The sequence below is a fragment of the Amphiprion ocellaris genome, chromosome 1 (genome assembly GCF_022539595.1).
Source record: "Amphiprion ocellaris isolate individual 3 ecotype Okinawa chromosome 1, ASM2253959v1, whole genome shotgun sequence".
NCBI lineage: Eukaryota > Metazoa > Chordata > Actinopteri > Pomacentridae > Amphiprion > Amphiprion ocellaris.
In genome coordinates this window covers 38,369,763-38,397,618 of record NC_072766.1, presented here as the reverse complement: position 1 = coordinate 38,397,618, position 27,856 = coordinate 38,369,763, and the positions used below count along the sequence as shown (strand labels likewise).

Here is a 27,856-nt window from a genome sequence, read left to right as displayed (position 1 = left end):
ATATTACGGGAAAAAAAATCAGGAAATTATGTTTTTACACGTGTCTCACAATAAAATTCTGGCAGTAAATTTATCTTTTTGAAATATTGCAACCATGACAGTGACATCTTTGATGACATGGCAAGTGAGAAAAATATGTGCTTATTATTACTTCATTTACTGAAGTATGAACATATAGTAGCTTCCTTGCAGAGGTGGCAAATCTGAATAATCACAAAGCTGCAGTTCTGCTCTTTCTTGTGACATGATATTAACAAATTAAAAAGGTTTTTTGCATATATATAAAACTCTAGATATAAAATCCATGAAAAGGGAAACTCATGAGTATTAAAAACACTAGTAATGTGTGCAGAGATGGATACAGCAGTTTAAATGTTGCAACTAACAATGATTAGATGTGAATAATTTCAAAACACAGGGTGGGAGGATCATATCATGCGGTTTCATTTGATATGCACTAACCCTCGCTGCAATAAATACTTTAAGAGCAATTTAAGTTTTAACTCAGTTACTGACCTACTATTTCCGAGATTATTTTCTGCTGACAGCAAAGAAAGTGTCCAAAACCCTGTCTAAGGTTTACTACTGCAACACTATGGTGGTAAAGGGAGAATCAAGTCACACTGAAATCTTGTCAATAAAATGTTTGTTGCTTTGTAGCTTTTAATGATAATTTTCACTAACAACTTTGATCTAAGGCATTCTGACGATAGTGGTATTTTGTGGTGAAACACTTTTAGTCAACCGCTAAAATATTGGAACAAATTTTGCTTTAAAATCTGAGCTTTGGCCTTCAAACTGCTGTACTTCATGTAGTGTTGGTATTGTTAGTCTGCACCTGTCCGCTCCCCTTTAGGTGCCAGTTCAGGTGTGTTGATGACTCCATTGATGGCAGCCTGAGCGACGGCGTTCTGCTTCTTCAGCAGCTCGATGGTTTTCCTCAGCTCATTCAGCTCCGAGTCCTGCACAGATGAAATGACACATCGATCAAACCCACAAATCATGTGCGCTTTAGTTAACGTAGAGCACTGCACAGCCTGCTTTTACCTTTTGCTCTGCTGTCAGGGTGAGACTCTTCAGTCTGATGGTCATGTTACCCAGACTCTGTTCAAACGCTGCCACCAGATGAGCCTGCAGGACAAACACTCATGTTAAAAGTGTGTAATTTTGCAATAAAGCAACAACTACAGCACAAAATACTGTATTTAGATGCATGCAATGTAATCTCTAAACCAACAACTAACAAAATCTCAGCCTCAATAAGTTCCATAAGCCACAATTTCTAACTTGTACACAAACACGGTGAGATAAATATAAACAAACACACATTTTCTAGTCCTAGGCTCGAATCGACCGTTTAAGGAATAATTAATCGCCAGACTTCAACAAAAGTTCACCTGTAAATTTTTCAGATTTGTTACGCTAACGCAAGTGAAGCCAAAACCTCGACAACAAAAACCCAAGTTACTATATTAGCCTCATTCTGCAACGAGGAAAGGTTTTCTCATAAACCTGTTGGAAGCTTAGAGGAACTAAACCTGCGTCTTAGCAGTTTCCCCAAGTGGCTGCTGTTTGTAGAGCAGTTAAAGGTCGTTGTGTGGCTTACTGCAGGTTGAGGGCTACTGGATGCTATAGAAAAATAACAGTACCGGATGCTAACAGGCCTGCTAATGAACAATTAGAGTTGGATACAGTCTGTTACAGGGAATAAAAACTGAAGCAGCAGAGGCCTTGAGCTAATGAACCACCTTCTCCATTCAAAGAAGTGGATGTCATGAGAAAACATGGGAGCTGTTGACACAACTGCTTCAGCCTTGAGGCCAAAACCCAAACATGACATCAGCCATCTTTGGAACCCAAATGAAAACACAACCAAACCCAAATAATCGTACAAAATAATAAGGGCCTGTGAAAAACGGTTATCCCCAGTTGGACACATTACAAACACAACCAGAAGCCAAAGTGTTACATCAGTTTTACCAAAAACAGTCCTTGGAGTGAATCACATTCCCTGTTTGGTTTAAACCTCATCTAACTCTCTGAACCACAAGCTGTCTCTCTGTGTTTTTTGTCACAATTTTACTTTCTGTGGGGTCATTTTTGCTGCACTATAAAGTCCTGTATCTCTATGGAAACAGCACAACCATGGCTAGAAGCAGAGAGGACTCCAAATTGCTTATTGTATGAGACAATGTAATACATTGTAGCTATAGAGGTTTAATGGCAAAAATCATAAAAGCAAAAAAATAAAGTTGAATCTCTTATTTTTTTTTTACTCCTCTTATTAATTGTGCTAAACCTTTTTTCCAAGTGCATACAGGTGCTACCAATACTGAAAAAGGTAACTCTACATACTAGAGTTTACTATTTTAATTTTTGCTTCTGTATTTGTCTGATCTGTGTAAACACAGCCTGCAGTTCAGTCAAAAACTCCCTGAATTTTTGTCATATGACTGTTGGTCGCAGCTGACTAAACAATGGCTTCTCAGTTGAGATAAGGAGTGCAGAATTTTTTGTTTTTTATAGAATGTGGTTCACACAAACCATTTGTTTTCAGCAAAGTTTTAAAACGAGACATGTCAAACAAAGTGATTTCAATGAAATATCACATTTTTAAGCATACATTTGGTTCAACTTAGACTTAGATGACTTTATTAATCCCCATAAGGAAATTAAGTTGCTACAGTAGCACGGAGATTCAATAAAGGCATAAACAACAAGACAACACAGAATATTAGGATATAAAGTGAAAGTAAAATACAATAATATAAAAAAATAAAATACAGTGAAAGAAGGTAAAAAAAAAAAAAAACTCTAAAATATAACAGAAAAAAATCATGAGTGACACGATTTTTTCTCTTTTTTTAACATTTTCTCATGGAACTGATGACAGAGTAGTTCAAGGGTCATTGGAAAGCTAAAAATCTTTTCTGTTTTTACAGTTTCTGGCTTAGATAAATGCTCATTTTGGTGATTTTTTAAAAAAGATAATACACCTTTCAAGCTCGCTGGAGGGTTTTTGGATTCAGAGGGTTAATTAGTTTACATGATTTTTATATTTCAACTTGATCTGGCAGATTCCCAGCTCTAATTCTGGACTAATACTGTAAGAATTAATCAGTATGACCTTCTGACAGAGTGATAACAACATGAGACCGGGTGGAAACAAAACAAGCAGATTTCAAAGGAACATGACGACAAAGAAGATAAGAATCTCACGTCAAAACTGAAAATAATGTGAAATGTGGGATTAAAACTGAACATCAATACATACGCAACAAAAGATCTGGAGACTTCTGAGACTGTTGTTTTAAACTCGCCAGTTAAACAGGAGGAGACGTGGTCATCCATCACTGTATTGTAGTAAAGCTTTCAATATCAATGATCTGTGTGAGATTTGAGGAAGGTGTTGACTGACGCCGATTCAAGTCTGGACTTTTTGCAGCAGAAGATGTTCTTAAGTTCTCGGCCTCGGGGGCTTCAAGGTGTGTTCTGATAATTCATCATTTTTCAGTGGCGTGTAATCAAATATTTGAACAGAATCCCCCCTCCAACCACCGACTTCTGCGTTTTCTCTCCATGTCCTTCTTTCAACACTTGCACCACGCCTCGCTGTATCCAGGCGTCATTAGCTGTAAATCTTTGGTCCACATCTGGGACGGTTCCCTCAGCAGTGTGCCGAGACTTGACTCCCCGCTGTAATCCAACACCTCGGTCTTCCTTCCATATCTCTGATCCACAGCTGAACCGCCGCCGCGCACTGACTCAGGCTGCAGATTACAAGCGGAGCGTGGCGAGACTTGTGCAACGCAGAGGGAAGGGTGGCAGAAAGGATCGTGTCTAGAAATGCTTAAAGAGATCTTCAGACGGTTCTGAAGGTGGTGAAATTACACCTTCTGGGAGCAAAGTGCACCGTGGAAAGTGTATGCTCACTATTAGTACATGTTCTTGATTGTGTGATGGAAATGTCTAGGAGAGACAGTGCCAATTTCCTTGAATATTTAAAATTGAGTCTGTCTTTTGTCAAAGCCTGCTTCAGGTCATGTCATATTGATTACACACAATTTTTATAGTTATTTGCAGCTATTAAGGTAATTACACTTTTCAGTTTCCAGCAGCTAAATAATTATATTATAATTGGAAAGTGCACATCTGATTTCTTTCTCCCTTTCAGTTTGGCAGTTCTTAATCCTCTGCACCCCGAAACCCTCCGGCAGGTTTACAAGCATTTATTTTTAGGAAAACTAGACCATTTTCAGAACCAGAAACTGTAAACACAGAAAGCTTCATCAGATAACTAATCATGTATGATGCACTGTTCTGATGGGAAACAGTTTATTGAAAACACTTTATTCTACATGTGTCATTTAAAGAAATTGCCAAAAAGAAACAATTAGCATTAAGCAGATTCTGTAAAACACTAAAATTTTTTACTCCTTGGCACAACAACAAAGATATTAGTGACTCAGCTGCAACCAACAGTCACGTGACAAAAATTCTGGGATTTTTTTGGATGAACTGGGCTGAACTGCGGGCTGTGTAGCAGATTGGAGACAAGTACGGACACAAATTTGAAATATAAAAACAGTAAAAAATATCTATTGCATGTAGAGTCACCATCTTTCCAGTATTAGTAACACCTTTAGACAGTTGTAAAGTTTGGTACTGGGTAATTCCAAGTTTTTTTTTCAAATTTTGTAAAATAAATAATCAAAATTGTCCAATATTCTTGTAGCTTTTTAATGGTTTATGACATTCTAACTATGTCATACTGCACAGAAGACATTTTAGATTTTTCTCTACTTTTCCACAGAGAATCAGGACTTTATGTTGCAGAGAAAAATGAGCTCACAGTGAGTGAAAATGTGACAGGAAAAAAACAGCATCCAATAGGATTTTGCAACCATGTTACACCTTTAGTTTATTTTAAATGTAATATGTTCCTCTATAATACCTTGACAAGAATGGATCCGAGATATTTGGCACGATAAATACTGTAAGAAGAGGGTAGACGTGTTCCACTAAGTGTTTCCATTATTGTGTGTGTTTGTGTTGTGCTCGTTCACTTACATTGGCGCTCAGCTGTGTCGTGAGGGCGGAAACTTTTTCCTGGGAGGCATCCAGCTCTCGGCGCAGCTTGCGGATCTGAGGATGTAAAGAAACTCCACATCAAAAACAAGACAAAGGCACGCATACCTGCACCACAAAAGCACGCGACGCCAAACGCACACACGCGCATCCAGACACGCAACGGAGGGAACACTGTCGCAACTAATGAGGGAGGATCCAAGATGGGAGCTCTGATGGCTGAGACACGGAACACGGTGAATACATAAAGGGGCAAATACAGATGTTCAGAGAGGAACAAGAGCCTGTTACAGTCACAATACAGCTACAACATGAAACCAGATACGGCCGTGAAAAAACGCCCCCCATGTTCCAACAAGTCCAGATATGGCTGCATGTAGACAAATTAAAGAGGATGGAAGTGCTGTGGGCGGGTTGATGCTCACCTCCGACTGGGACTTCTCCTCATTCTGTAAAACAAACAGCAGAAGAAGAAGAAGAGAAAGTCATTATAGGGCGTGTTGAACGGAATTCCCAAATAAAAAAGAAGGGCAGCTCATTCTGCCGGAGGTCAGGCTGTTTGAATTATTAGCTCCATGGAGATGCGCTTTATAAACAGTGCAGGATATTGTCTGGTGTAATATGTCTGGAAAGCAGAGATGTCCTCCTGAAGGCATTTTCACTCAGATGCCTGTGTGTGAATCTCATTGTCCTCGTCGGCTGCACACAGAACAATAGTCAGGAAAGGCAGGTCGGCAAATACGCAGCGGCTGAGGGCATGAAAAACAAACGCTTGCACGAACGCAACACGCCCTGCTGCTGCTGCTGCTGCTGCTGCTCTCCAAAACACTCAAACACCAACATTTACATGTAAACAGGCTGCAAACAGGCACTGAAATGCATCTGGGAAATGATTTTTACAGTTTGTTTTTAGTGAAGTGACCAGTCAGCTGTGATACTAGAATAATAATTTAATATCGACTCGATGGCTGCAAGGTTGCACTAAATAAAGTGGATTTTTTGATTTTTTTCAAATTTAACTTGGTGTACACTGTCTATTTTTTTTTTAAAGGAGACATGTAGAATAAGATGACTGAATTAATTATCGCAATTTTTGGCTTAGATGTCACTACAGGACATACATGATTAGTTCAAGGACCGTTGCCAACATTAAAATATATACAAAAATCCATAAAATTCTCTCTATTTTTACAGTTTCTGGCTCAAATGAGTCAACTGTGATATTATATTAATATTTAATATTGAGTCAATGATGACTGCACTAAATAAAGCAGATTTTTAATTTTTAAAAAAATGTTTTACTTAGTGTACACTTTCTATTTTTATTATTTAAAACAAGATATGTAGAATAAGGTTATTTAATTCAATAAACCAATTTTAAGCTTAGATGTGATTACAGCACATATATGATTTAATAATGAGTCAGTTGTGGTCTAACAATCATATTAAAATCAGCTTAAAGACTTCAATATGCAGGATTTTAAAATTTCTTGCTCACAACAGCATCAAAAACAACACAATAACGGCCTTAGTTTTCCATAAAATTTGCAAATATTAAAATACTTTGGAGAACTGTGAAGCTTTGGAGGAAACATACTCACTCTGGGTGTTCGTGCTTTTTAAATTTGATCCACAATATTTCAATGCATCAGGTTATGACATAAACAACGGAGCAGAACAGCAGATAATTAATGATTTTTCTTGCAGTTCCACATTTCATCACCGAGGCAGGTTTCAACAGCTTAGTGTGTAGCAGAGTGTGAACACATCTGTTTACAAAGTGGCATCTGTCCACACATGGTCTACACACCCAGACAGAGATGTCAGTCTCACACACACACACACACACACACACACACACACACACACACACACACACACACACACACACACACACACACACACACACACACACACACACACACACACACACACACACACACACACACACACACACACACACACACACACACACACACACACACACGGCCAGCTGATCCTAGACACACAAACACAGCAGTCTATATTGGAAACATAACACTGAGGTCTCACTGATGTAAACTCCTGAACCATCACTTCACAAATAAACTATAAAGATTAGCAAAGCCAATTTTGTTGGAAAAAGACAAGCAATGAATAAGATTCTTGGAAAAGAAAAGGTGTATTGACTCCACCTACACTTGTTTTAGTTCTATTGATGTAAAATTTTTCAGCACCTGAAGCCACGTAAATCCACATGTGAGGAGACTTTAGAATTAATCAGACATGTTGCCTTTAATTCCTAATTTACAGACAGTCTGAAAAAGTAACCGACAACATATTCTCCTATATTAACTCCAACAATGAGAAGAATAAACTCCTCCACTCCTACAGTCCTACCGTCTGCTGCCAGGAAGTGATGGTGCCCGTCAGGGATAAAGTCGCCATCATTTTGTCTCCACTCTCTTCCCTCTCTGATTTCAAACCTGTGACTCTGCAGCTCGAAGGACCAGCCAGCGTCTGAGAGTTTCTCTGCTACACCTGCACAGGTGAGCGAACCAGCCCACAGGGGGGCGGAGCTACACCGTGAAGCACTGTGAGATCTGATTGGCTACCGAGGACACATCTGGGCTGTCCAACTACAACTAAACCTTTTTCTTATATAATGTTTGAGTCAGATATCTAGATGGAATAGAGGGAAAATGTGCAACAGTGTATTTGCCATGTTGAATACTCAATATTTAATTATTGCAAAAGCAGAAGCTGGTTTCTCTTGTTTCAATATGAAAAGTGCAGCTACTTCAGCTGAAAAACATTTTGCATAGATTCACAGGAATGAGGTGTTACAGTTTGGATGACAGAAGAGAAGAGGCTGTTCATTACACGTTACATTTATAATATTGTTCTCTCAGCAGTACTTATAATGAGATGAGGCCATAAGAAATGTGTAAAATGAATGCAGATGAAACAGTAGAGTCAGACCTACACATATCTGTAATTTCGAGGCTGTCTAAGCATCACATCCCTGACTGAAACTTGAATATTCAAGCACAAGATGAAAAATAAACTTAGTTTCGACAGAGCAGGTCCTTTTAAGTTCATTTGGCTTACAAATCTAAGTTCCTCTGCTGCCTTTAAAGTGAGATTTAACTGCACTCCAGCTGATTAATTAGTTAAAAGTGACCTCATGTGTTGTTAAAGTGGAAAACTAGCTGATGTAAATTAACTGCATTTGAGAAAACAAGCTCAATAAACTCAAGATATTAAGTTGCATCAACTAGTCACATAGATTGACAAACTTGTTTTCCTTTGAAAGATTTTCTTGTTTATTTTGCAACGAGAACTTATAGTCTCAACTGTTGAAGCCATTTCTCCCCGCAGTCAAAACAACGATGCAGTACTAACCTTTAATCATGGTTAGAATTGTTTTGAAAGAATCAACCAGAACTTAATTTACCAAAAATACACAAGTTTCTATCATGTCTGTTTTCTGAAAGTACAAAAAACACGACTTTCAGTGGAGTTTTAACTATCAAACAATGCATCCTGGGAAGTCTGCTAATTTGCGTATTATAAACTTAATTTAATGAGTTGAGTGAACTCTCAGGTGTTTATTCATTCAAATCAAATATCTAAAGTTATAAGAACTCGTGTTTTTAAGCTCTGAAAATTAAAATTAATCACTTCAATTAATTATAAACGTGGGAATATCAGTAACCTAAAAAACTTGGGTTGATTTGACTACACTACCAGTCAAAAGTTCGCTTCTCATTCAATGCTTTTTATTTCTTTGTATTATTTTCTACACTGTAGATTAATACTGAAAATGAACACTTTTTTTGTTTACAACATAATTCCATATATAGTCTTTAATAGTTCTGATGTCTTTAGTATTAATCTACAATGCCAAAAATAATTAAATAAAAACCACTGAAGGAAGGGTGTCCAAACTTTTGACTGGTAGTGTGTATTCCTTAATGATGTTTTACAGTGCACAATTTAATTTCAACTTCATTCAAATAGCACTAATTCATAACGTATGTTATCTCATAGCACTTAGCACAATAAAATGAAGACCTTTCTATGTTCAGTGCAATGCTTGGAAGCAGATTTCTGGTTCCTATGGCTGCGAGTGTAGTGGATAAAACTATGTAACGATAACCGAATGTTCTCGTACAGTAAAGGTTGTTGAACTCACCGTGGAGTAGATGGAAGAAGTGCTGGAGACCAGAGACAGAGACGATCCGTGAACTGAGGAGACAAAAACCACAAGTAAAAGTGGGGGATTAGAAAGTACATCTGTACACACATTAACCTGATTATCAGCAGACCTCCCACGGTCTCCTCTACATAAACCACCCACTCACTTCCAACCCTGCCCACCCAGCTCAGTTCCTCCCAGTCCCCCCAGTTCCCCCTCAGCCTGCCCAGACTCGACTGCCCACCTCCTCTCGAACGGCTCTGCGGTCGTAAAGATAAAAACTCCAGCGCATTACAGTCGAACTGTGGTGCAACTAATGACAGCCTTAAGAGTCGCTCTGCTAATGACTCAGCTTCTAATCACACATCAGAGGCAGCGAAACAACGCTGGCACTGTTTCCTGGCTGGGAGCAGATCAGGAAGGATCAGCAGCGTGATGTCATCGACCACAGCGAGGGGTCGGCCTGATCCTGGCACATTCATTTGTTCATTTATTCCTTTCAGAAGGAGCAGACGTCAGTTTGCACAGGACTCACACTTTTCTCTGCACTCGGTCTAGACAGAAAGGTGTGCAGGCAACCACATGAAAAGGAGAGCAAATAGATTCACTGCTGACTGGTTTAGATCAATGAATATGTGACAAGATCTTTGAACATGGTTCCAGTGACGACATCTTGCAACTATTATGATAATCAATTAACTCTCGTTTTGTGCTCCTGTCACGTTTTTACTCCCTGTGGGCTCATTTTTCACTGCAATACAAAGTCCTGCACCTCTATGGAAACAGAACAACCATGGCTAGAAGGAGAGACAACACAAACATGTCTTCTGTGTAGTATTACATAACTGTAATGCCAGAAAACATATAAAAAATAAAGTTGAATTTCTTTGATTATTTGTTTTAGAAAAGCTAAAAAAAAAAAACTTTAAATCAACATGTGCAACATTTTCCCCCCAGATGTTTCCAATACTGGGGAAAAATGTTGACACTACATACTATAGATGCTATTCTATTTATATTTTTATTTAGCATTTATTTCCATCCTTTTCTCCTATTTGTTCTGTGTAAGCACTGTCTGCAGTTCAACCCACTTCAGGTAAAAAGTCCTCGAATTTTTGACTGCTGGTTGTGGCAGAGTCTCTCGTGGCTTTATTTGTTGCACTAAATAATGCAGTTTTTTTTGTTCTTAAAAAAAAGTGGTTCATGTATGCGGTTTATTTCTTATTACATTTTTAAACGAGACATGTAAAAAAAGTGATTTTGAGAAAATAGAATGATTTTAAGCTTAGATTTAGTTACGTTTTTCAATAGAACTGCATGTAATATAGGATTAATTCAAGGAAATTGCCAATATAGCAGTTACAGCAAAATAATAATATGACATAAGATATGATTTGGTTAAGTTTTCTGACATAATAGCACCAAATGACTTCATGGCTGTCAGTTGAAAATCCAATAATTACTTCACCAAGGAATGTGGTGGAGTTATGTGATGATCCATGTCGGTTTGTCTGTTTGTTTGTCAGTTAGCAACATTACTCAACAACAAGATAACGGATTTGGTTGAATATGGTATCTGTACATAATGTACACATGCATAACACACGCCTGTGCTCAGCGCAAAGTCTTTTTGTTTGTGGGTACATCTATATTAAATGGTGCCGTGATTTCTGCCACGACTTTTTTTCAAGATTTCATCCATCGGAAATGATACAACGACTGAGCAGCTTTGGCAGAGTACTGTGCTCTCTGAGTGCTTTTCTTGTTCCTACTGTTTTTCCAGTTTCTGACTCTGATAAATGATGTTATTTTGGTCATTTATTACAGATAACATGCTTTTCAAATCTGCAGGTGGTCTTTGGGACTCAGAGGGTTAAACTCTTTCATGTGCCTTTACATTTTAGGAGTATGAATTCCCACTAAGTATCTTTTAGCTAATATGTTCAGACATGAGGAGGGTAAATAAAGGTAGAACGGGAGGGTTTGGGGCGAAGGGGATGAGGTGACAGCATATAGTGGTGTTGCTCTCAATAAGGACAGGTCCGACAAAGTGTTGGGCGGATGATGTGACTTTTGTGCCGTCAGTCAAACAACGGCCCTGGTAACTCTACACTTCGGTAACATGCACATGAACACACAAACTGCATGTCTGGAATCTAACACAGGGACACACAAAGAGGGAGCAGGAGAGTCGGGGAAAGTTGTGTTGAATGTCACCACGTATCTCTCACACCTCTCACTGTGATCCCTGTAATTATCCCCTCCTCTGAAAGGGAAGACAGACTCGCGGAGCTGGGAAAAAGCCACTCACATGTGCTACTGGGGGTGGTGGGGGGTGCAGTAATAATAAGTTTGCACCTGTGTTATTGTACATGTGCACATTATGTGGCTGCTGCTGGAAAAATGTGGATAAAAGCTTCACAATACCAGGCAAAGCTCAACAGGCATTTAGCTGAGAAGTACATCTTTTAAAGTGGTCTGTACAATAGAGGACTGTGGTCTTGTTCATTTAAAATGAAATTTCATACACTTAATTACATAAACACACACTGTGACTGTCATTGATGTTTGGATTAAAATTTAACAATAGAAAAAACAGGGCAGCTGTGCAACATCAACTAATCTCCCCCAGAATATCAAACTTAGATCAGCTTCCAGATAAATTTAGAGTTGCATTTTTTCATAAATTCAACTTTTAAAGCCTAATTTGATCATACATCTTAGCTACTGAAGTGGTTCAAGATTTAAATAAGATGGGGCAACATATACTCATGTAAACAGTCCTAATTTTTTTTTTTTTTAATATTATTTTTTGCCTTTATTAGATAGGACAGTGAGAGAGAGACAGGAAACATGGATAGAAGAGTGGCGGAATGACATGCAGTAAATTGCCATGAGCTGGATTCGAACCGACCGCTGCCTCAGGGACTATATCCCCTGTTCATGGGTCTCCCACCCAGCCAGCTGAGCTATCTGGGCACCCAAACCACTCCTTATTTAATTTAAAGGTAAACATCTAGATGCATTTTTAGTTTTTGATATTATTCTGTATTTCTGTACTTTGTATTTGCTAGTTGATAAACTGTGCATACTGATGTTTAACACCTTAAATGCCAAAACCTGGGCTTGAAAAGCAAATTATCTTTTTAAAAAAATGCCAAAATCACACAACTAGTAATAGTCACAAACTGTAAAACAGGAAAAATTGGGATTTTTAAGCTTTCTGACAGCACTTTAACTAATCATGTGTGACATGCAGTTCCATTGGAAGAATAAACTAAATCTAAGTTACATTTTTTTTAACAAAATCCAAATTTTTTCAAAAATGTATTTTTCAAAAAAAGCAAAAAATAAGCCATTATCCATAATCTCATTCTGTAAAAAACACAAAATCTGTTGTGCTGTGGTGTAACCAATGATGCTATTAGAGTCTCAGCTGTAAACAGCAGTTACAGGACAAAAATTCAGGGACTTTCTGACTGAATTTGTGCACATAGAAGACTAAAAATATATATATTTTTGTAAAATACAGAATTAAAGAAACTCAACTCTTGATATTCTGTGTTTTATAACTGTTATATAATGGTGTCACAGTGCACAGAAGACATTCCTGCGTTCTTTCTCCTTGCAGTCATGATTGTGCCATTTCCATAGAGGTGCAGGACTTTATCTTGCAGTAAAAAATGAGCTGACAGTGAGAAAAAAAAATGTCACAGGAGCAGAAAGCGCAGAGAAACTGCTTGTTAAAAGTTTTCTTAGTGATGAACGGCGTCTTCATGGACTCTGAATGCCGGTGCTGATTGACCTGTTAAATCTGTAATTTAAAACACCTGTCCTGTACACTGTATACTCAGATAAAAACAGGTGCTCAAGTGCATCTGAAGACGTGCCAAAAAGGTGAATAGGTGTATAATCGTGTTAACATCTGGTCAGACGTGTTACAAAAAAAAAAAAGCTTTCAAGTCTGAATTTACCAGGTTTCCTACAGAACACAGCTGATTCCCCCCAGGTGTCGGTGTCACTGGGTTTGATACCCAACTCTTTGTCCACCTCTCAAGTTGCCCATTCAATCTCTTGTTCACTGTACAGGAAAAACATCTGTCTCTCTGACATGTTCATCTGTGGTTTTATTTCAACAGTTATTCTCTCTGCATTTCCCAGAATGCCTTTTGGATTCACCAGCTGATCACACAGATAATTAGAGACAAAAACAGTTTGTGCAAATACAAAGAAAGTTGTGTGCCTTACTTGCAAACATGTCCTGTGGCTGCTTTACACTGCGGTTTACTGAGATTTGCTGCAAGCTGTTTTTAAAATCTGAAGGCAGAATTTTTTCCATGAAGAAAACCAATTTCAACGCAATAATTTCCCACCCGCTCCTTCCCGACTTCCTCTAAATCAAGTGTTTCTGAGGCTCTGAGGACTGAGGAGACTCCAAACCTCTCCTGAGCCGGTGGGAAAAGCACTGCTGGGTTCTGTTCCCAATAAACAAGCTTACGAAAAAAACAAAGCCGAACCAAAGCTGATTAGGGATTTCTGAAGGGATAAAGCGCTTTTTCTTAGAGGAGCGCTCGTAATCCGCCATAATGTTCTCTAAACAAATGGAATAATAATTCTTTTGGCAGGAGGAAGTGAAATAAGGAAGGGGAGGTGTTGGAGTCATGGAGGGGCGTATTGAAATGGATTAAATCTAATGGCAGGTTTCACCAAAAGTCTGAAGAAAACATGGCTGGGACTCACACAGAGCGACTGAATATTCATTCATCCTTCTTCTGTCTCCATATGAATCGATTTTGAATCAAAATGGTTAAAATGATGCAATATGTCAAGCAGCATGTCTGAACCAGGGTTTCAACTGTAGTGTTAATGGTTTTACTAATTCTTGCCGTCGTTCTTTGTGCAACAATTAAAGTGTAATATCTGTCAGAAAAATCGCAGTTCGACATTTTTTTCTCCTCTTACCTTCTTCAAATCCGTCTCTGAAGGATCCCGACCGGCTCATGGTGCGAGTCTTCTCGTCCAGCGACATGCAGGAGTTTCTCAGTCGGTTGTCGCTGCACGGGTCAAAAGGAACGTCCTGATTGGTCAAGCTGTTGGTGCGCATGCCGGCCAGGTTGATCTGAGCCGCTGAGGTCGGGCTGGACGCTGTGAGAATGATATGAGTCATGTCAGGCTATTTAAAAACGATAATATACATTTTTGGATTTATTGTTTGGTCTAAAATAACAGACAGTGTAAAAAAGACCATGAAAATTTGTCAGAGTCGAAGATAAAATAACAACATAAGAAATCATCATGCAAACATGATGATATTTAACTTTATTAATCTTGTGCTAGATACTGCTCAGAAAAAAAAAGAAATACAGTGACTAAAAAATAAAAAGAAATAAGATATAAGTATGATCCATGACTGAAATTACTACAATAAAATAAATAAGCTAAAATAAGTCTAGAATAGAACAGTAAAAAGTCTTTCTGGCAATTATACTGAGGTAAAAAAAATAGATATTAATATTACAATAATATAAAAAGAGAAAAAGGTAGCAGCTGCTCACTTCTGAGAGGCTAAAATAACAGAATATGTTGCTTTTTTTTGCAGGATAAAAAACTAATATTATTTTTGATGTATTTTCTGCCCATGTACTGACTGTATATAATGATATATCTAGAGGATTAGTGAAGGATGTAAACACCGGTAAGGTGTCATCCTTTCTTCTGTCAACTCTTGAGAGCTACAGCCTTGGGTTTAGCTTGATGACAACGAAGCTGATGCAATGAATTCAGACACTGTCTCCTAAATTTGATGTTTTCCCAGCTAAATTACCCTGTACTTCTGGGCTTCGGTTGTGTGTATGTGGCTTACCGAGCTGTCCAAAGTTGAAGCGAGTGCCGGACGGGGAGGTGAGGCTGGATCCGGGGGAGAACGGGGAGTTGCTGGCCGAGTCCTGCAGCCCGCTGGTGGAGTGGGAGCGCAGCCAATCACGGGCCTCCTCGTGGCCTCGCAGCTGTGGCGACGGTCCGTACCTGCAGGAAGTCAGAGAGAAGGTTAAAGTCGAAACGAGGACACAAAACAGAAGCAACATGGAATCTGTGCTTTTACAGGAAAAAGTTGATCTGGATTTTTTCACAATCACTGAGATGGATTTTTGTTTTCCCCTTTAAGCAGCTGATTAATAGCCAGAATCTAACACCAGATGAATCAGATACAACATAAAAGTGTGAACACAGACTGATTTTCAACAGAAACTGAGGAGGAAACAAAGCAGAAAAGAAGCCAAAGAAAATCTGACCACCACGTCAAGCCTGCAGCAGCAGTGACAGCCTCTTCACAGGAGCACAACACAACAACACATGTGCCAAAGTGCCGAACAAAAACAAACCAAACTTGAAAGCACTTTTAAAAAGTGTGAGCACAAGCCTCAGAGAGTGAATATGAACGCAGAGACAAAAGAAAGACACAAGACAATTTGGTGAACCAATGAGCGAAAGCGCAACGTGTCCAGCGGGGGAGTGAATGCAGTACCTGAGTCCCTTCTTAGGCAGAGTGTTTCTACCACAATGTGGCCCGCTGTGGGAGAGAAACACTTCAGAAGAGCAAAACAAAGGAAGGTGGGAGGCAAGGAAACATGTGGATGCATCTCTAAAGAACTGCCTAATAATATCTTTAGCTGCAGAGATGCTTTTAATATCAATGCTACTTCAATACTGCAAAAAACATCCATCTTTGCAGGTCATTTTATGTCTTTTACTGAGTCCTAGAAGGTCTTAAAACAGATCTCAGCCTGTTTTAAGTATCTCTTCTGGACCGTATAAAACATATTCCTGCACTACAATAAAAGAAAATGACATTTATTTGACAAAATTATAGATATTAAAGGTCGAGAAACAGTAAAAAACATCCTGAAGATTGACATTTTTGCAGTGTGAAATCAATTATGAACATCCTCATGCTAGTAATTCTGCTTTCAACCAGAAGGTGGCAGTATGTGAACAATAATAACAGACCACTAAACAAACACTGAAGCTGCCAACACAAACACACACACACACACACACACTGACAGATTTCCATTCATACAGGAGCTGGAGGTCCTAAAAATAACCACAAACTACCACACAGAGCAGCACACCTCAAACAAAAACCCACAAAGTACAACCAAACTACCACAGCGAGGTTCTCTGCGGTTCTCTGTGTGGCAGCAGGTGGTGGTTTAGCAGGAACCTCCACAGCTGCTCCACCAGAAGCCTAACACCGCACACAGGTACATTTACCTGTCCTGCTTCCGAGGCAGTGTGTTTCGGCTGAATATAGGGCTAGCAGATGGGGAGGAGAGGGGACTGATGGAGGACAGGAAGGAAAAAAAACGCACAACAGACAAAGAAAGAGAGTTTTTAGAGAATAAAGCGGACAAAGGAGTCAACTGCAAGATTCTCCAGCAGTGAAGCTAACGAGAGAGGTGATGTCAGACTCAAAGCTTCGCCTCCAGATGCTATTGAGTTTCCTCTGGGACATTCCTGTCACATTACACAGTCAACCTGTCAGGGTGGAATCTGCTACGATGACCGCAATTGCTGCGCTGGGATTTTGTTTCCCTGCTCGGGTGCCGACAGGACGGCAAACAAGAAGCGACACCTCGTCACCACAGATGCTTTGTGCATCATCTGGACTCTGAGTCGGGACTGGGCAGGACATCAGTGAATCTAACAGTAAATAAACTCCATCAGAAGAAAAAGTCCTGCAAAGTACAAACATTTGAAAACTTAAAGTGCTCATTAAAACCCGTTTAAGCATTAACAAAAAAAAAAAAAAAAAAAAAAAAAAAAAAAAATATATATATATATATATATATATATATATATATATATATAATATACATATATCTAAGAGTTGCAATATATTGCGATATTTACCCTTCAAGGGACAAATAATAAAGTTGATTGACTGATTGATTATTCCTGATGCATTAACATGTAAGCAACATTTGTTCCCTCTGAACTCCAACCAGCTATTGGCTCCTTTCACATATTTTTCTCAATGTTTATATAATATAAAGTCCTGCACCTCTATGGAAACAGAACAACTATGACTAAAAAGAAGGCACTTTAAAAAAAAAATAAAGAAGAAAAAGAGAGTTAAATTACGTTTTGTTTTTTTTTTTTTTAAAGTTATTTTTTTGGCCTTTTTGTGGGCTTTATTAGATAGGCGCAGTGAGAGAGAGAGAAAGGAAACAGGGGAGAAGAGTCGGGGGAAGACATGCAGCAAAGGGCCGCGAGCGGGAATCGAACCCGGGCCGCTGCGTTGGGGACCAGCCCCTGTACATGGGTCACCCGCTCAACGCGTTGAGCTATACGGGCACCCCGAGTTAAATTACTTTGATTTCTCATTTTACAAAAAATGAGCTGGAAAAACTAGGAATCAACAAGTGCCCACATGTGCTACCAATATAAAAAAAAAGGGTGACTCTGTGTGCAACAAATAATTTACTAGTTACATTTTGAATTGGTTTCCATTTTGGTTTCCCGTCTGCTCTGTGGAAACACAGCCTGCAGTTCATCCCAGTTAAGCTGAAAAGTGATGTTTTGTCATGAGGCTGTTGTTCGCAGCTGAGTCACTAGTAGTGGTAGAATTTTTTAGTTTTTAAAATTGAATTAGGTTAAATACTATTCAATTCTACTGTGAAAGGAAAGGTGTTAGTTTTGAATCTTTACTGATAGGTGTGTAGATTGATAAGACATGTTTTTCTTGTTTCCCATCAACTGTACCTTTATCAAAGTGGGACCACTTAAATATTGGCAAAATGGAGTACTAAAACTAAAACTGTTCAAGCAAATAGTTTATTTTTGACTTTTTCTCCAAAGGATACGTAGAATAAAGAGATTTTCAAGAAATATCATGATGTTAAGCTAAAATTTAGTCAAGATTTTTGATGGAGCAGCACGTCAAAGAAAAGTAGTTCACAGATCATGACAATTCTTTGTGTTTTTACAGTTTCTGTCGCTGATGATTGTGAAATTATGGCATTTTTTTTAAAGAAAATGTGCTTTTCAAACTTGCCGGCTGGCTTTGGGGTTCAGAGGGTTAATGTTCCAGTTGGCTGAGATAAAATTGATCTGAACTATTATAAACATGTTAATTTATAGCGAGGAATTACATTTCATAAACTGAATGTTTGGTATATTACACCTTACAACATCTACCTCTGCAACGCAATGAATTATTAAGTATTAAAGGAATACTGTGTTACTTCTGTAAAAAAAATAACAGTATTCAGTCTTTTATATGTGAAAAAAATGAACTTTTAAGCAAAAAAAGGCACCATTGCTTGGTTCAACATGCTCTTTGGTTCTGCTAATCTAAATGTTTTTGCTAAGGTGATATGATCTTTCATTACTCTGCAAATGCCACTTGTGGGCGCAAAGGTTGTTAAGTAGTAATTCAGTTATTTTTCTTTTTATCAATACAGATAGTACAAACCTGCAAAAACTAAACCCAAGTTGTAATAAACCAGACCATGACCATATCCTAACAGTGACATGAAGATGACCACTAGACTGTAATTTAAATTTCACATCCTTTCATACAGTTATTCCTCAAATACATTAGTTAACACAGTTTAAACTGACCTGAGAACTTGACTTTAGCTCATTCTTAGACATCAAAACCCTTCTCACTGTTCCCTCTGTCCATCCTCACCTCTCAGACATGCCGGTCTTGACGCTGCCGGTTCGGCCCAGAGCGGACAGCGTATCCTCCCTGTGGGTGGAGAGGCCGCCGCCTCCTCCGGCGCTGCCCAGGCTCATGTCGATGGACTCGCTGCTGGTGTGCATGCTGCTGACGGAGGGGAAGCCCACGCTGCCCGTCCCGCCATGGCCGCCCAGCGTTCCCTCCCTGCTGGGGACGGAGGAGCTGCTGAAGGTGGTTCCCCACGTCAGGCTGTTGGAGGGTCCAGTGGAGGAGTAGACCGAGCCGGGGCTGGAGGCCTGTAGATGGGCAAAGAGGGCCACATTAGGGCTTTTAAAGTCAGTTTTTTAACCACTTGCAGCAGTGAAAGCAAGCTGTAAACACATATTGTTAGATTTTATCGCAAACATTTGCTTATTTACACATTCAGTAGTCATGGGACAACATTATCATACATTCTGAGTCATGTTTCTGTCCTTCTGGTGGATATACGTCTAGTATTTAGTCATTTTAGCTCCATTTTTGGTCTCAACCACCTGCTTAGAGAAGTATTTGGCTCTTAAACTGCTAAATGCTCCTCTGTGTTAATCATGTTTCAACTGAGCTGCCTGTATATGTGGTGAAAGTCAACCAATACAGCCATTTTTTACTATTTCATGACTTTAAAAATGGCATATGATCAATAAAGAAAACATTACTGATTAACCAATAATGTAAACAACATTCAAGTGCCTATATGCTGATACATCTTATATATATGAACCTGACTGTTGAAACTTTTGGACTCCTGCCTGCTGTTCGTAAAGACAAGTTGCTCTGAAAAACAATGCCCGATGTGTCACTTTATGATTCATAACTAGTCTGATGAAGTCTTATGAATCATGTGAGAACATGATGGAGAGTTCAAGACTGAGCATGCTCACTCGCTTCTGCTCTGCAGTAATACATAGCCTAAAGTTAGTTTGTATTTAAACTGAATAGGTTCATTAGCAGCTCTGGGATTTCACCACATTTGTAAGGTGAGAACAAAATGATCTTTGAGTCTCCAACAAAGCTTTGTCAGTGGCTCTATAAACATCGTCCCACATGGTAAATACATACACGCCTGAATCATCCATAAGCCCAAAGGTAAATAATCATTTTAATCTTTAAGCTAAACCTGACCGGCTGGTTTGACGGTTGCACTGAGGTGACAGTTGCCCACAAAACAAATGGCTAACGGACAGCAGCTCTAAACATTAAACAAGAAATCCATCATGGTATATAGTAACTGTAACATACTTATGACAACATGTGACAAGACGAAGAGTCCACAACCATGTGAGACTGTACTTAGACCAGCGTTATTTTGAGTTAAATGCTAATTTATCAATAGATGGAGTACTACATTGCAGACACATTCAAAATAAACATGACCTACATTTAGCCAGCACAAACTAGGTAAGGAAAAACACAGCTCTGGTTGGAAAATATATGCATATGTACACAAAAATTAGTAAAAATTGTTAAAAAATAGGAAAAAAAAAAATTCTCACAGTGCAAACAAGAAAAGCACTCAGAGTGCAGTACTCTGCCAAAGCTGCTCAGCCTTTTTATTATTTCCCATGGCTGAAATCTTAAAACAAAATTGTGGCCGAAATCACGACACCATAACATGTGGCCATTTAGTATAGATGTACCCACAAACAAAAAGACCATGCGCAGAGCACAGGCATGTGTTAGGCATGCATACATTATGTACGGATACTAAATCACGTGACCTAAATATGTAGCAGGCAGCGGGAATTAATGGGACTCAGAAACACCCCCACAATTGGATCATTGCTGATGAATACGTCCTGTTAAGTCCACAGCATGGGATTTGTAGTAGGATCACAATCATGTGATCATCAGCAGGCAGCTGATGTAGTGTTCACTTGTTATCACAGTTACAGTGACGCTGTGCCATTATCTTGCAATGATGTCTTAACAAATCCATGGATCCAGACTATAAGCTGCATCACTGCCAAAATCTTATCAGCTGGTCCTTGTGTCATTTCTGATCTTCCTTGAAAATTTTATCCAAATCCCTTTGTCTGTTTTTGAGCAATGTTGTTAACAGACAAATGGAAGGACAAACGTACGCCGATCATCACACAACTCCGTCGCATTCCTTGGCGGAGTAATAAACATTGAATGTGCAAAGTTGTTCAAAAAAAAAAAAAAAACAAGTTTAAAAATGTAATTTTTTTTTGGTATTTCTAGTGTTGTGGTTGCATTTTTTGCTGGGTCAATATCAGCATTCAATGAAATTGATATTTAACGGATATTTATTACTGTGCAGAATTAGTACTAAACACAACTGAACCTCATCATTAGCTTTGTTGATTCTAGTCATTAGAGAAATTAAAATTAGACCTAATAGCTGCATTCCATAAAAACATCGGAATCACTACAGTTATTGCGATTCTTTCTAAAGGAGACATGCATGTGTGTATCCAATTTCATGGAAAATGAAGTCAGCTGATCATTAAAGTCATCATGATTTATTCTCTGTGCAACATTAGTGTCTCTTAAAAATTTCACTGGAATCCCTCCAATATTTGCTGTGATATTTCTTAAGTGGTGGACTGAGTAACAAACCAACTTTGCCATTCCTCACCATCCTCACCGGTGGAAAAAATACCACAATTGCGAGTCCAAAATAAGCCTAAAAGCAAAACAACAACCGTATGCTTCCCTTGTTTTGATGGTAACTAATGGATGGTGGGCAGTTGGAGACTGTGCAGCTAAAAATAGCAATGTAACTAATGAATTAGTGGCTGCTCCCATGACACAGTACTAAAAATGAACCAGGCTGCTTCAGGAAACAGAAGATTTATGGCGGTAAAAGTACAAAAATAAACAGAAACTTTGGGTAATGCTGGCAGAGCAACATCACCACATTGCATTCAGGTCGTCATACCAACTAATTTCCTAAAGTACTAAAAGACCAATTATCTTCTAAGAGCTCTGTAATGATTTTATGATCCATGTCCTCCACATTTATGGAGTTAGTCCACTGACACACTGATCCAGTCTCACCTGCTCGCTGCCCAGCGTCCCCATCCCCGATCCCAGTGCTCGGCCTCCAAACAGGGAGCTGCTGGTGTCCACGTCCACGCCGGACAGCCCTCCGTCAGGGGACTCCAGCACCGTGGCCACGTGGTTCATGGTAGCGTGCGGGTTGGAGATGACAGTAGAATTCTTCATGTTCTCAGCTGTGGTGACTGGAGCCTGTTTGCTGGGCTTTCCACCAAATAACCTGCGATGGATCAGAGGGTGGAGAAAAGAGGTTAACTGGGGCTACAGCGCTCAGGAACGAGCACAAAGACAGGATGTAATCTTATATTTGTGACCAACAGGGGAAATTTACAAAGTCACATGGTAACAAATCACATTATCATCCATTAATAAAGGGATTACATTAACCCTCTGAACTCCAAAACCCCCAGACATGTTATCTTCGAAAAATATCAGGACAATTACACCATTTAAAGAAAGAATTGTTGCATTTTAAACCATCTGACAGCCCATGAACTAATCTTATACTCATCTGTGTCTTGTGCCAGAAAACGTAACCAAATCTCAGCTTAATTAATTGCAATATTTCAATAAAATCATTTTATTCTACATGTCTAATTTAAAGAAATCACACAAAATCAACTGTTTGCACCAGATTCTGCAAAAAACTACAAATTCTGCACTTCTGTGTGTAATCTAAACGCCATTAGTGGCTCAGCTGTGACCGACAGTTACATATAATAAAAAAAAAAAAAAAAAAGATTTCTCGGCAGGATGTGCATCAGATGGTTGACAAGTTTGGAGTGTAAATAGTGAAATATTTATAGTATGTAGGGTCACAAGTTATTTATTTTTTCCAGTATTAGAAACAGGTGTTTGAACTGATTCCAGGCATTCTCTATGTTTGTAAAATAAATATTCAAAGAAATTCTAACTTTCAAATTTTTTTTCTTTTTTATGGCATTAAACCACACAAAATACATGTCTGAGTTTTCTCTACTTCTAGTCATGGTTGTTCTCTTTCAATAGAGGTGCTGGACTTTATATTGGAGTGAAAACTGAGCTCACCGGCGAACAAAAATGTGACAGAAGCAAGAAGTGAAAAAGGGTGAAGAAAAGATTTTCAGTGAAACAATGAGAAAAAGCTCTTTTATTACTGCCTACATCTGATTTTCGAGTTGCTCTGAGCCCTCTTTCCTTGCATACAAGGAGAAATATGGTGAAAGAAATTGATTAGTGGAGTCAAAAAAAAAGAATATAAACAAGAAATTTAACAACAGATTTCTGCTAAACATTTGTGATTCTTCTGGTTTAAAGTGTTCAACGGACCAGAAACCTGACTTGAGTTTGTCATCTGCTGCCAACAGAACAAAAGCGCTGGTATTATTCTTAAATCTCTGTGAAATACAGTAGCAGTCGGTAAAGGTAGAGTGGGCGCTCAGATCTGAATGGAAGCCAATACACACACATGCGTGCGCACACACACACACACACACACGCGCACACACACACACACACACACACACACACACACACACACACACACACACACACACACACACTGAAAACTCTCTCCTTGTTCTATACTAATCCTGGCTTCCAGTTAAATGGAGGGCTGTGATGACTGGAGCCGCAGAGAGCGATAATAGCAGCTCCGTCTCTTTGAAGAGTTATCACTCCCTCACATTAATGAGGGCAGAGCGCTGAGGTAAGACTCAGCTCCCATTACCCTGCACCACACCCTCCCCCCCACCACGCTGCCAAGGCTGAGGTTTGGCAGCTGATCAGCTCAGCTCAAGGCCTGTATTCACAATGGCCTGATATAACCTCAGAGATTGGCTGCATGTGTGTGTGTGTGTCAGTGTGTGTGTGTGTGTGTGTGTGTGTGTGTGTGTGTGTGTGTGTGTGTGAAACAAGCCCACACGAGTGCTCCTTACTCACCGCTGATTATTTTTTACTGTGACTGCATGATTTCTGTCTTTTTAAATGGTCCTCTGTGTGTGTGTGTGTGTGTGTGTGTGTGTGTGTGTGTGTGTGTGTGTGTGTGTGTGTGTGAAACAAGCCCACACGAGTGCTCCTTACTCACCGCTGATTATTTTTTACTGTGACTGCATGATTTCTGTCTTTTTAAATGGTCCTCTGTGTGTGTGTGTGTGTGTGTGTGTGTGTGTGTGTGTGTGTGTGTGGGTGTGTGTGTGTGTGTGTGTGTGTGTGTGTGTGTGTGTGTGTGTGTGTGTGTGTGTGGATAAAGTCAAGTCCGTGCAGGAGGGACCCACTCAGTGTGGCTCATCAGCTGGCCGTCAGCATGTCTGCAGGAGTGCAGGTCAGTACAGGTCAGCGCACAGTACACACTCATCAGATGAGTTTTTAGTGGTTTAATCAATGGCCAGAGAGAAATTTTAAGAAAAAGTACCTGAAGTCGTGTCTAAAGTGTGTCAGAGAACGTCTGAGCTGCTCTTGTAAGCAAATCACAAGAGCGGTTCATGTTTTTAAAGACAAGTTTTTACCTTGTTGACCTGTTAATATGGTGTTTTTATATGTTAGAAGACATATCATGAGGAAATAAGCAGCCAGCCTCATGGTTGAATATTTCTAACTTGAAACTGCCATGTACAAGTCACAGACTTATGGGATTCCATGTGTTACAAACCTTGAGAAACCAATTCTGTCTGCTTACAGGATAGGATTTTCTGTAGCATTATTCTTCAAAACTGGTTACAACTCATGGGACAAAAAGAAAACTTATGCATATATATATATATATATATATATATATATATATATATATATACATACATACATACATACATACATACATACATACATACATACATACATATATATATAGGTTTGATTTACAGAGACGAGTTGTTCAATCAATGACCAGAGAGGGACTTCAAGAAAAGGTATCAGAAGTCAAGTCTCGAGTCCGTCAGACAATGTCTGAAGTCTCCAGGTCCTCCATATCTCTAAATGCAATTATTGAAATGTTGACAACGTTCTCATTTAAATGTCCCCCCACAAAGATGTGAAAATAGTGTTTTTAGGTTGATAATATAAAAACAAAGCAGAAAAGATGTTTGCTCACGCCTGCCTGTCTGATGCTGTCTTACTTGGTTTTAACTTGATCTTGAACTTCACTGAGTCAGATTTTAACATTTTTCTATTAAATCTCAAACCAAGTTGACCCTGCAAAAGTGCACAAACAACAAAAATCTCTTTCCAACCAAAGCACACTGAAGGTGTTTAGGAATGTAGACTTGACCTATTTAAATGATGGTATAATGTAGGTAGTTGATGATAGCCTTCATTTAACTAACACAGTAAATTACAGCTGTTGGAGGCCTGATGGCTGCTGTTAACTCCTGCAGTTGTCTTATTTGTTTTTCACTTGATCTTGAACTTTACAAAGTCAGATCTTTACATTTGTCTTTTAAATCTTAAAACACTGCCAAAGTGCACCAACAGCAAAACTCTCTTCTCCAACCAAAGTATACTTTAGGTGTGATGAGTGTGTTTACTGACCTGCGAAGTGTCGGTGAAGAAACCTGCTGTCTTCCCGTCAGAGGAACCGTCGCAGCTCCTCCGCTCTGCATCGCCGCTCCACTCCTGAGGTTGTCGATGTCGGGGACCCCCTTCTCTCGGTCCGTCTGATTGGCCAGCAGCCCCGCTGAGCCGTTGGTCTTGGCTAAGCTGATGGAGTTTTTCCCATGTGAGGTGACGGAGAGCACGGCGGCCTCGATGCTGCTGGTGGAGGATCGGTTCCCGTTGCGGGCGGCTGCCCCGGACCGGCTGGGTCTGGGCAGGCTGCGGTACTGCAGCGTGGAGCGGGCGCTCATGGGCAGGAAGCCGTCGTCGTGGTGTCCAAGCATGGAGCCTCCGTCCTGCCCGCCGGCCTTCAGCCCTCCGGACAGTGATCGGCCCCCAGATTTAGGCATCTTCCCCAGGGTGGCTGAACCGCTGGTGATGGTGGCACCGCTGGCGGTCACCATGGTAACCATCCCGGGGCCCTGCTTCTTGAAGCCGAAGGTGCTGGTTGGGGTCCGTGAGGTCAGCGTGTGCGTCTGGGAGTGTGGATCTGACACAGTGTGTGTGAGTGTGTTTGTGGTCGGCGTGCGGCTGTTGGGGATCGACTGTTTCTTGGCCTCGTCGCCGCTGCTGCGTCCGGCGTCCGACGGCGAGCGGTGGAGGCCGTTAGGACGAGGAGAGAGACGACCTTTCTCTGACACCTTGACATCATCCGTCTTACCTGCTGAGATACAGAATCAGACTTGAGCAGGGAGCTTTAGTACTGTTGTTACACGATTTTAACCTCAGATTGCAGACAGCTGTAGTTAAAGTGTGGACACTTGCGTTTCATCGGGTCAGCAACAACTTTAGAGTTTATCCTGAAGATTTTGTCAGCACAAACATGGCAGCATCTGATTTCATCATCTTATCTTATCTTATCTTATCTTATCTTATCTTATATATTAACCTATGCTGACCTGCTGCAGCTCCAAATGCTGAAGAAACTGCTACAATATACAAATTAGGAGCAAGCTCTTGATTTTACTCACAAAATTTAGAAGAAAAGCATCTGTACAGCACAGATTACTGCAAAAAATACCTGACACAGGCATTTAAACTTCAACTTCAAGTCTTATTTTTTAACTAAATGAATGCACGTTTGTGCCAGAGAATTAATGCAATTTGTTTATAATGTTACTTAACATATTTGAGCAATTACAAGATGATAATAAGTCGAATTTAAGATAAGATAAAATAAAACTTTATTAATCCCAAAGTAAATTCTTGTATCAGATATGGCTCTGAGAAAAACAAATGACATAACCCAAGAAATACAATACCTAAAAGTAAAAAGCAAAAAGATACAAGTATAATACATTACTGAAATTGCTGATCTAAGACAAGGCTAGAATAGAACAGTAAAAAGTAATGCAAGCAATTATCAGTGATGATCCAAACGTGTAAGATGTAAAATCTGACAATACGTACATATTTTATAATTTTCATTTCTCATTTATTAATTTGCCTGCTTTGCTGTTGTCAGTGTTGGAGTCTGTGTTACCTGAACTGTGGGTCTTGAGGCCGACCGAGCCTGTGGATCCGGTACTACTGGTGCTTTTGGTCCGGGGGGACGTCACGCCCACCTGAGTGCTCATTCCCCTCCTCCAGGAGCCTGTGTGGGACACGGAGGGGGTCTTCCTGCCCGAGCCGCCCTTGTCGGACTCGTCTGAGATGTCGGAGGGGTTCCGGCGGCTCCACTTGGATCCTGGCTCCATCCTGACCCCGCTGTCTGACCCGCCGTCCGGCCTCTTCACCTCGTCTCCCGACCAGGACTGGTGCACCGTCGTGGAGGCCGAGTGCTTCTCTGCATCCGTCACAGGCTGAACACACACAAACACACACACACAGCAGGTCAGATTTACTGCTGCTGAAGAAAGCGGCTTTTATGTTGCCAAGTGGCTCTAGAAAGCACTCCGCTTTATGAGCACTGCCGTCGTGCTGGTTAATCCGACCAGCATCATCATCACCTGGGCAGCTTGTCAGGAAACTCTTTAACAAAATCAGGGCCTGAATTTTCCTGCTTATTTGAAATACGAGATATTGTGTGGCTGATTTTGGTGTGTTGAGCAGCTCATGTGTTTTTAAAGACAAGTTTTTCCCTTGTTAACATGTCCACATGGTGTTTTTATATGCTAGACGGCATGTCATGAGTAAAATAAGCAGTCAGCACGATGGTTTCTACCTTGGAACTGCAGTTTCAAAATAAGATTCAGACATCTGAGTACATAACAAACCCAAAGAAACTGATTCTGTCAACGTGCAGTGCAGGACTTTCTGTATTGTTATTCTTCCTT

At 39.8% G+C, this 27,856-nt stretch overlaps 1 protein-coding gene across 15 annotated transcripts in view; it reads right to left on the bottom strand.

Annotated features, from left to right (window-relative positions):
* The window catches only part of nav2a (neuron navigator 2a), a 299,433-nt gene that overhangs the window by 13,549 nt on the left and 258,028 nt on the right, over positions 1-27,856 (bottom strand). For 7 of the 15 annotated variants that reach the window (XM_055004563.1, XM_035946341.2, XM_055004440.1 and 4 more), the window contains 13 exons: positions 27,064-27,382; positions 25,518-26,244; positions 22,014-22,233; positions 18,963-19,249; positions 16,541-16,606; positions 15,792-15,836; positions 15,132-15,292; positions 14,231-14,413; positions 9,266-9,318; positions 5,514-5,537; positions 5,071-5,145; positions 1,048-1,131; positions 839-962 (listed from right to left, as the gene is read on the bottom strand). In XM_055004563.1, the coding sequence (XP_054860538.1) occupies positions 839-962; positions 1,048-1,131; positions 5,071-5,145; positions 5,514-5,537; positions 9,266-9,318; positions 14,231-14,413; positions 15,132-15,292; positions 15,792-15,836; positions 16,541-16,606; positions 18,963-19,249; positions 22,014-22,233; positions 25,518-26,244; positions 27,064-27,382 (2,368 nt within the window). The remainder of the gene's footprint in view (positions 1-838; positions 963-1,047; positions 1,132-5,070; positions 5,146-5,513; positions 5,538-9,265; positions 9,319-14,230; positions 14,414-15,131; positions 15,293-15,791; positions 15,837-16,540; positions 16,607-18,962; positions 19,250-22,013; positions 22,234-25,517; positions 26,245-27,063; positions 27,383-27,856) is intronic. The other 8 variants (XM_035946342.2, XM_035946354.2, XM_055004401.1 and 5 more) reach the window with 7 other exon arrangements.